Source organism: Chaetodon trifascialis, chromosome 21 (assembly GCF_039877785.1).
Source record: "Chaetodon trifascialis isolate fChaTrf1 chromosome 21, fChaTrf1.hap1, whole genome shotgun sequence".
Classification (NCBI taxonomy): domain Eukaryota; kingdom Metazoa; phylum Chordata; class Actinopteri; order Chaetodontiformes; family Chaetodontidae; genus Chaetodon; species Chaetodon trifascialis.
The window spans coordinates 812,501-822,500 of record NC_092076.1 but is presented as its reverse complement, the minus strand read 5'-3'; the positions used below and the strand labels follow the sequence as shown (position 1 = coordinate 822,500).

Here is a 10,000-nt window from a genome sequence, read left to right as displayed (position 1 = left end):
GAACATGTCTCTGCCTCTTGTCTCACCTGGCTGCTTTGTCTGATCAGATCAGAGACCTGCTGTCATTCAGCAGGTTTTTGTCTCTGTGGACGGAGATGGACGTGTCTTCTGTGTGTCCAGCAGAGGGAGCCGTGGCTCCAGTGCAGAGTTAGTCCTGGTCTGGTTTCAGTGTTCAGCCTGAACTTTTTAATAAAACCACCCAGCGTGTTGCTGCGCTGCTGACGTATCGCAGCTTAACGTTGGCCTGGCCATCAGAGATGTGCACGACATCACATCAACAACAGCTGTCTGAGCAGCACACCTGTGACGCTGAGACACACCTGAGGCTGTGCGTGCAGCCGTTCTATTGTTTCCTCAGTTCAGTCTGGTGTCTGTATTCTGCTTCTTTGCTGCTGCAGATGCTTTCATGATGTTATCGCTGCTTCCAGGCTCAAGAATGGACCGTCACGTTCACCAAATATGGTCCTTTTTGGGTATGAAAGAGGCGTCCTGGGAAGGCTCCGTCGTTCATGAGCGAGGGTGGAGCGAGTTCACCACTTTGTGAACACATGACTGGATGAAGGACATGAACACATGGACTCAGAGACGCTTCAGGAATCTGACTCTGATTTGATGTCGTTTTTACACAGAATGCAGAAAGATCTGTCTCTGTGGGATCCTGTCCATCAGTGAACCACCTGCAGGTGAAAGACAGGAAGTCAGCCAGCCATCCACCTGCAGGTGAAAGACAGGAAGTCAGTCATCCACCTGCAGGTGAAAGACAGGAAGTCAGTGAACCACCTGCAGGTGAAAGACAAGAAGTCAGCCAGCCATCCACCTGCAGGTGAAAGACAGGAAGTCAGTCATCCACCTGCAGGTGAAAGACAGGAAGTCAGTCATCCACCTGCAGGTGAAAGACAGGAAGTCAGTCATCCACCTGCAGGTGAAAGACAGGAAGTCAGTGAACCACCTGCAGGTGAAGTCAGACCTCAGGGTTCCTGAGGATGAAGTGGAGGTTCATGTGCTGCATCAGCTGCAGAGACGGGAGAAGACGCCTGAATGTCTTATTAGATTTATCTCTTTTGTAAAGGCCATAAACCGAAGGTGGACTTCAGGCTCCGTCACTTTTGTTCTGTAGACGCGTCAGGATGGAATCCGTCCTCGTGTCAGTCCCTGGGTGGAGCGCTGAGACAGATGTTGAGGTGAATGCTTCTAGCAGCTTATTGTTGAAGCGCTCAGCTGTGGACAGACTCGTTCTGTGTGTGACGAGCTCCACCAAAGATCAGCTGACCGGTCAGACGACGGATTCCTGGACGGACGAGCAGCAGACGAGCTGCAGCGTGAACACATCCAGGACGCTTTGTCTGCTCCTCATGTAGTTTTAATGCAGCAGCTGGCCTGCAGCCTGACACCTGAGCACGCACACACGCACACACGCACGCACGCACGCACGCACGCACGCACGCACGCACGCACGCACACACACACACACACACACTGAATGAGTGGGAACATGAAACCAGCTGAATAAGGTGGAGCTCCTGTGTTGGAGCTTCAGAGCGTCGCTCAAAACTCAAAGTGTCGAGTCCCTTCAGCCGTCAGTGTCCGTCTCTGCTGTCTCTTCATTCTGGACGTCCAGATGTGAGACAGATGTTCAGGTGAAGTAAGGAAAATGACGTCCATCTGTGTGTTTTACAGATGAGGAAATGAAGCACTTTGTCTCATCTAAGAATAACAGATACTTTCAAAATAAAAGCAAACGTCAACACGAACATCCTTTTGTTTCTGTAATTTAATGCCGGTACAGGCGTGTGTGTGTGCGTGTGCGTGTGTGTGGTGTACAGTAACAGGCTGTCTCTGGTGTCCCTCGTCCAGGTTCGGTGCAGCGTGACTTCTGGTCACCTGATCCGTCTCCGGTGTCGGTGGGGAGCGCGGCAGGAGGTGGGGGTGCGAGGAGCCTCCCCCTGGCTGACGGAGGCGGGCCGGCGCAGAGCGGCGAGCGGGCGGCCTTGAGGAAAACGGTTTCGGTTGACGACCGACTGCTGCAGCCGTCGGACGGAGAACAACGGCACCTGAGGCTGCTGAGTCGACTGGAGAGAGGCAGGAAGAAGCTCGGCAACATCCGCGTGAGTGTCTCCATGTTGTCGCTCGCAGCTCAGGTGGACGCAGAGCACACCTCTGAGGTGTCTGTGTCAGACAGGTGACGAGTGAGTGACGCTCTCACTGAACTGACCTTTTCTGAGCTTTTCTGATTCACTGTGACGTGTTCTGTGTGTGTGTGTGTGCGTGCGTGCGTGCGTGCGTGCGTGTGTGTGTGAAGCTCTACATGTACGTGTGTTACTCTGAATACGCTGAGCCGTCGCAGTGCAGCTCGTTCCTCCCACATCAGGCCGGCCTTTGTTCGTCCCTGACATGCAGCAGCTTTATCTAAGAGGTGTTTGTGGGGGCCGTTGAGGAGAGGTCGCTGTGCTGTTTTTGGGTTCACGCGTGTCCTTTAATGCTGTTCTGTATCTGCTCAGTGTGCGTTCACTCCATTTGCTCCCTGTCGACCTCTGTGGTTGAACCCTCGCCGTCAGGACGCCATGGTGGTTTGTTTGGCTCTGTTTCCGGCCTTGTTGTGCAGCTCTGAGTGGTCTCACCGTGCTGGAAGCAGACCTTCTTGAAGCTCTGCGGTTACACGCTGGTGTTGCTGAGTCATGCTGCGCTACAGATGGACCAATGAAGCAGCTCAAATTAGAAGCTTTCACCAAATTCACAACTTCACACTGGAAGGAAGAGAAAACGTGTCGGCTGTGAGCTGAAGGACGCAGATCTGAAGAGTCTGACGTCAGCCCAGGAAGAGCTGGAGTGTGTGTCTGTGCGCGCGTGTGTGCGTGCGTGTGCGTGAGTGTGTGTGTGTGTGTGTGTGTGTGTGTGTGTGTGTGTGTGTGAGAGGCTGTTTGACTGAGCAGCAACAAACACACCAACGTGTTGTTGTTTCTCCTCATTAGGGAAGAAAAACACTCGTTTATTTTAAGCTGATCACACGTTAGCGTAGCTCAGGACAACGACACGGTGTCGGTGTCAGCGTGTCTGTCCTCAGCTCCTTCACAGCTCCTGTCTGTCCTCAGACAGGCGAGCTGCAGTGGATATTACAGTTGTTTCTGGCTCAGGAGGGCAGCAGCTCTCCACCACGACCTGATTGACACTGTTGTGATGAGATATAACAGCTGATATTAGAGCAGAGAGGTCAGGCGTCAGTGTGACGGCTGATAAATTACAGAGATGCCAAAGTCTCAGCGTGTTCGAGGTCCTTCACAAACCGTGTCTTCATGTCCACGCTGTAAAATGTTCCGCTCGCTGCGTGTCTGCAGCACAGTCCTTTAATAACCAACAGCTTGTTGGACGTCTTTCACGCACTATCGATTGTTTGGAGGTTTGAACTGGGAGTTTTTGATGTTTTATAGCACAAACAATCAGTAATAGTAATGAAACATGAATCTCTGGTGGAAAAACAGGCAGGTGCAGTAAGAGACGAGGACAAAGTCCACAGGTCTGTCAGATGATAACTGTCAGTGTGCGTGTGGCACGACGGGACAAGATGGACACAACGTCAAAGACACAACAATTCGAAAGGACAGAGAACAAAAAGTGTCTCTCCAGCAAACGTTCTTGTCCTCTCGTGGACGGTTTGAGCTCAGGTTTTCTGTGGTAGATGTTGAAGTTTGGCCGCACTCCTGAGTTTCCTCACATAGAAAGCACCACTCAGATCTTATAAGACAGTGCAGCCTGTCCACAGACAGACAGACAGACAGATAGACAGACCTGGTCTGACTGCTGACGTGACGTAAGCTCCATCAGCCTCTGCTGTGCTTTGACGTTAGCGTAGCATGCTACTGCTGCACTGCAGGCGTGCTACTGTATGCTACAGTTAGCTCTATGCTACAGTTAGCTCTATGCTACAGTTAGCTCTATGCTACAGTTAGCTCTGAGCGTTTTTCATGCCGTTAAAATGTGGACAGAAAAAGCAGAGCTTTGTCTCCGCGTGTCCTCTGTGGGACGGATTCAGCTTGGAGTGTGGCCTGCTGAGAGCGATGCAGCACAGTCCAACACTGTGGCTGAGGGGACAACCTGTCTCTGTCTGTCTGTCTCTGTATGTGCATCTGTGTGTCTGTCTGTGTTTTTATCTCTGTCTCTGTGTCTGTCTGTCTCTCTGTGTCTGTCTCTCAGTGTCTGTCTGTGTCTCTGTCTCCGTGTGTGTCTTCCTCTCTGTGTCTCTGTCTCTGTTGGTGGTTTTGTCTGTCTGTCCTCCTGCCTACTACAGAGGTTGATAGAGTCAGCCGTCTCTGTCCGTCCTCTGTCTAGCTGGGTTTCCTGTGTCTCCGTCCCGTTGAATGGTGGTCTCTCTGGTCTTTGATGTGTGACTCACTCTGAGGACGTTGGTGAAACGCATCATTACCGCTCGCTCTGTAATCTCAGTCGTTTCCCACGTTTCCTCCTCCTGGTCGGTGGTTTCTTGAACAGACTCAACAAGTGAAACTGAAAAACTGAGCAGTCCAACAGAAGCTGCCCCCCCAACACCCCCCCCCCCCCCCCCCCGCCCCGTCGACAGCTCAGTGTTCACACATGAAAACATCCTCCATGTTCAGACTGTTTGATGTGTGTTTACATTTTATTTAGTGTAAAGCAGAAAGTTTCCCATCATGCTTCATGTACTGGAGGAGTAAGTGAGGAGCTGAGCGGGAGCAGATGGACGCTCCTGTTCTCCTTCATGCTGCCAGGACAGGTTTGAGCTGAAGACAGACGCAGCCGGTGTCCTCTCAGCCTGCTGACATTCTGCTCCACTGTCTCAGTAAATAATAGATTTCCAGGCAACGCAGGCAGCCAGGCGACGGCGTGGAGACAGAAACACGCCGCCGTGCGTCCTGTCTTCGTCCTGTCGCCCATGGAAAATCCTCCCAGCAGCCCCTGGGTGTTTACCTCGCCGTCGTAAAACAGAGGGACGGGTGATTTCTGTTGTTGTGGAAAGTTTGTGAGCAGGGTGGAGAGGACGCAGCAGGTGGTGCACAGCAGCAGAGCCTGAAGGAAGCACGCTGCATAATGCAGGACGCCGCGCCGTGTCCTGCTGCAGCTCGCTGTTAGCCTGCTGAGTCCTCCGGGACCCCCCACCACCATCAACATGAGCAACGTCTCTCTGTCCACTCAGCTGTTGGTTCGTCCGTCCCTCACTCATGTCCAGATATTCCAGAGATAGACTTCACACCTGCTTTCAGGTGAGTTATTGAGCAGGAAATGAGCGGTGTTTCCTCAGTGGAGACGTGAACATCCTGCAGATATTCCTCCAGTTTGGTTTCATTTTCCACCAAATTCAGTTTTCTTAGAAACAGTTTGTCCCTGAGGCTCTTTTCTTTTGTTTCCTGAGAGGCTCAAAGCGACTGCGTAACTGAGACAGTAAGTCGATACCAGAGGAGACAGAAGGAGACAGCTCCTTTCAGCTGGGCTGCTTCAGCTTCAGCACAGACCACCACCCGGTCCAAGCAGACCCGTCCTGACCTGTCAGAGGGGGGGGGACGGAGGTCGTCCCGACGGGACGCGCTGATGACGCTGAGACACAAAAGGAGCTGCTCTGCTAAATGTTGGACCTTGTTGATGTGAGACTTGAGACTTAATCCAGACAGTTAATCTCACAGAATATCAGTCAGCTAGCTGCACACCTGCCAGCTCAGTCTCCATACAGACGAACGGCGTGCGGCGCTCTGCGGGTCACGTGATGCGTTCACGTACAGTGATGCTCTGTGATGAGCGCAGCAGCACACAGAGCAGCTGTTAGTCCGCTCAGCACCAGCAGGGGGCGAGCTCGCCTTCTCCCTCCTCCTCTGGAGGAGCCGCTGCCTTCAGGCTCTGCTGCTGTTTTCTGACTCTGGAAACAAAGTTCAGGGAATGAAATCCAGTCGTTTTGCTTTTCTCTGAGTCCAACGTCAAGCTAAGAGGCTGGTGGCGTTCTTCATCCCTCTGATAGATACTGTTCCTCTACCTGAGTCAACAGGTGTGTTTCTGTAGAGCTCAGACGGTCGCTCAGCGCTGCCACAGGCTGATCAAACCGCCTCAGTTCAGACGCTCCACAGTTACGATCCCCGTTCCTTCTTCTTCTTCTTCTGTTTGAGCTCTCCACAGGGTTTGGGTCGTGCACACTGTGCGAGCTGCGTGTGGGCAGCTGAACCCAAAAGTGATCTCACATTATTTCATGGTGGTCTGAGGAGAAACAGGTTTCTGGTGTCTGACAGTGCTGATGTCATCCTGCTTCAGGGAGAATGAGCCTCGCCTCAAAGGAGCGAGCTGGCATCGATGGCGAGGTTCGCAGAGCAGCGTCAGGACACGAGTGACGGCTGAATGCTGCCTGGGACTGCATCTCTGCTGCTGGAAAACGGATGGTCAGCAGTGTGTGAGGCTTCAGGCGTGTGTGTGAAGGTCACAGCTCGTTGTGTTCGAGTCTCCAGATTAAATTAAGACGTCGTTACTGAACCGCTTTAGCCTGGTCTGGTCACCCTGATCACGATTGTGTGACATGTTGTGATGAAGGAGGCTCGATCGATCAGAGAGCGCACGGATTAACGGGCCGTCAGCGAAGCCATGCGAGGTGAGAGGATGGAGGCAGGCGCCGTATGGAATAGAAATACATGCTCCATACATAGAGCCGGCACAGGAGGGATTTGTGCGTGTGTCCTGTTTACTCGTACGTTTCTCTCAGGCCGTCTTTGCACACAAACACTCAGCAGCGCTCACACAGTGGTGCATTAAGCAGCCGGCGTCCCGCGAGGGTAATCACGTCAGGGCACGAGTCGAGCAAGTCTTTCTGAACATCCATTAACCTGCTCGGCTGCACCAAATCCTCCATGAATCACCCCACCGTGAAATATTAGCTCCATAAATTCAGCCTGCCATCTTATTAACCCTAATCCCTTATAAAAACATGGCGCGGTGCCCCCGCCGCCGCCACCCTCCACCTTATGAGTGTGTGTCCACATGATGTGAGAGCCCTGCATAAACAAACGTGCAGGACTGCAGTCGCACACGCAGGCGGCAAAAAGGACTGAAAGCAGCGACGGCGGAGCTCATCGTCATCATCATCGTCGGCCTCTGACGCACTGAGACTTCCTCTGAAGCAGCTGGTGCATCTCTAAACCGTCCAAACTTAGCTGCTTCTGCTGGCTGCAGACGCTCAGTGTGCTGTTCAGGATTGTCTCTTTGTGCTTCTCAAAACAAGCCTGAACAGCTGTTTGAAGCATCGGTAACAGAGTGCATGGAGTCCGATCCATCTGACCGGCGCTGACGTGTTGATCATGAGGCTGTGGAATCAGCTTCCTCATGAAGATTTCTCTCAGCTGGATGAGCAGCACTCTTCACATTTCTGCTCCCGTGGATTTTCCACAGCGCCGAGCGGATCGATGAGGTCAGCGACCTTTGACTGACGGTCTGCTCTGCTGATGCGTTCACTGACTGTAATACATGTGGTGTTTCCTCTGGAAGAAACAGCTCGAGTGAAGCTGCACTGCTTCAGGAGCGAAGTGTTCATACAACCGTGACGGATCAGTCAGCGCCGGCAGAGTTTATCCGGCAGGACGGAGAAGACAGACATTCAGCCGATCCCAGGCCAAAACACGCATTTATGATGGAGACACGCACGCGTTGACATCACATGGCGGCGGTTTGTTAGCCAAACACCACAATCTCAAAACAATCTCTGTCTGAACTGCTGGTTGTCGTGATGCATTGTGGGCAATGTAGGCACCAGTTTTGGAGTAGGAGGAAGAACATGTGGAATAAAAAGTTCTGCTTTTTGATTGAAATTGTCCGCCATGACCCTGAGTGTGTCACATGATGAGATGTCCTCCAGGACGCCAATTGTCTGTCTCCTCGGCCTTGTAATCAGCACTGCGGCCTCATGGGGGCGCTCTTGAGCTCACGTCTCTTCCACGCTGCTCCGGTCTGTTTGACGGCCGTCTGCGCTGACCTCTGCTGAAGTCCAGCGAGCGTCGGCCGCGCCCACGCCAGTCAGCTTGTCACTCACCCAGAGGACGAGCCTGCCAGGCAGCGCTCGGGGCTGCCAGAGCCGGCGGCCGCTGCCAGGAGGGACGGCTCGGCCTCCCCCGTCTGCGGGCTCCTCGCCCGGACATGAATGCTGCCATTGCTGCGCTAATTAACCCGCCGAGAGGCCAACAAGCCCGCTACAGTTCAGCCGCTGACAAATATCAAAATAAAGCCTTGTTCAAATTAGCAGGGTGAAGTGAGAAGGGGGGGGGGGGGGGGAGGGGGGGGGAGGGGGGGGAGAGCAGGAGGAGAGCAGGAGGAGGAGGGAGGACAGAATATTTGTTCAGATTAGTGGTACAGTGGTGAAGCTTGCCAGGTGGATTGTGTGTGTGTGTGTGTGTTTGTTTGTTTGTGTATAGGTGTTTGTGTGTGTGTGTTTTTGTATAGGTGTGTGTGTGTATTTGTATAGGTGTGTGTGTGTTTTTGTATAGGTGTGTGTGTTTGTGTATAGGGGTGTGTGTGTGTGTGTGTGTGTGTGTGTGTGTGTGTGTGTGTGTGTGTGTGTGTGTGTGTGTGTGTGTGATAGTTTGACAGCTGATGAGGATCTTGACTGTAAACATTCCTCTGCTCTTCGTCTCTCGTGGACTCTTCCTCAGCTGCCTTCGTGTGTGTGTAGAAAGCAGAGTGTGTTGTCGTGACGCTCTCTGAGTTCAGAGGACGAGCTTCTTCGTTCACCGCCGCCAACGACGAGTCACAGCTGATGGTTTTTCACACCTGACTCAGTGATTGGTGCGTCCTCTCCAGGTGTCTCAGCTTCAGGATCGTTCTGGTTCTGGATCAGTCCAGCAGGTTTTTTCTTGACTGATTGTAATCCGTTCAGCTTCATCGAGCTGCAGTGACGTCTGCATGTCTGTCTTCACGTCTGTCTTCACGTCTGTCTTCACGTCTGTCTTCACGTCTTGACCAACTGTCCAAAACCAAAGACGTTCACCTCACTGTCACATAAGACAGAGAAAAGTAGTGAATCTGAAGAATGGCGGTCTGTGTTTCTGCTTCCATAACTGCTCAGATTATTAATCAGTTCTCAAACAGCCATCTTGGCATCAGCAGAACATTTCAGACATGCAAATCATTCTGGAGCTGAAGCTCATTTTTGTTTCCATGGGACCTGCAACCAATCAGAGCTGAGGGACGGCGTGCTGAGGGACGGCGTGCTGAGGGACGGCGTGCTGAGGGACGGCGTGCTGAGGGCAGCGTGCTGAGGGCAGCGTGCTGAGGGACGGCGTGCTGAGGGACGGCGTGCTGAGGGCAGCGTGCTGAGGGCAGCGTGCTGAGGCGGTGAGCATGCTTACGTGTTTTAGTGACCAAAGGTTTGGAACTGGTCCGGTGACCACCTCAGCCAGCAGCCGTCAGGGAGGTCAGGACAGATGAAATGTGTCTGAGCAGCCGGAGGACCAGATGAGCGAAGACGACAGGAGTCACAGACCGTCCGGTCCCAGGAGACAAACTGAGACCAATTCATCGATGATGATCCCGATTATTCCACTGTCAAGACTGAGAGACGTTAGGCAGGATCATTCTGACCGAGATCCAGGCCTGAAGCACTGTGGGTCAAACCGAGTCCAACAGAGTCCAACAGAGTCAAACCGAGTCAAACCGAGTCAAAGTGGCAGTGAACTCAGGCGTCCAGCAAAGCTGCACATTCATTTAGGATGAGGATCTGCACGTCACACAGTGATTGACAGTTTAGAGGACGCCTCGTCCCTCTCTGAGATGCTGAAGCTGAATGAGCGGTACAAGATTTAAAGGAGTCGCACTAATGAGCGTAATGAGTTCAGACCGTTCGACGTCATCACGAGGCCTCTGATTGGTGGAAATCTGAAGAGATGTGTGCTTGTCATCTATATTAAGAGCATCTTCATCATTCACTCATCAGCCTGCGCGCTTCATCCAGAGCAGGACTCAACTTTTTAGGTCTTCATGATGGTATTTACAGAGACCAGCATCTGTCAGA

The 10,000-nt window shown here is 52.6% G+C and overlaps 1 protein-coding gene across 2 annotated transcripts in view; it reads left to right on the top strand.

Annotated features, from left to right (window-relative positions):
- ankfn1a (ankyrin repeat and fibronectin type III domain containing 1a) overlaps positions 1-10,000 on the top strand; it is a 67,176-nt gene that overhangs the window by 7,542 nt on the left and 49,634 nt on the right. For both annotated transcript variants that reach the window (XM_070991245.1, XM_070991244.1), the window contains exon 5: positions 1,855-2,105. In XM_070991245.1, coding sequence (XP_070847346.1) covers positions 1,855-2,105 — 251 coding nt within the window. The remainder of the gene's footprint in view (positions 1-1,854; positions 2,106-10,000) is intronic.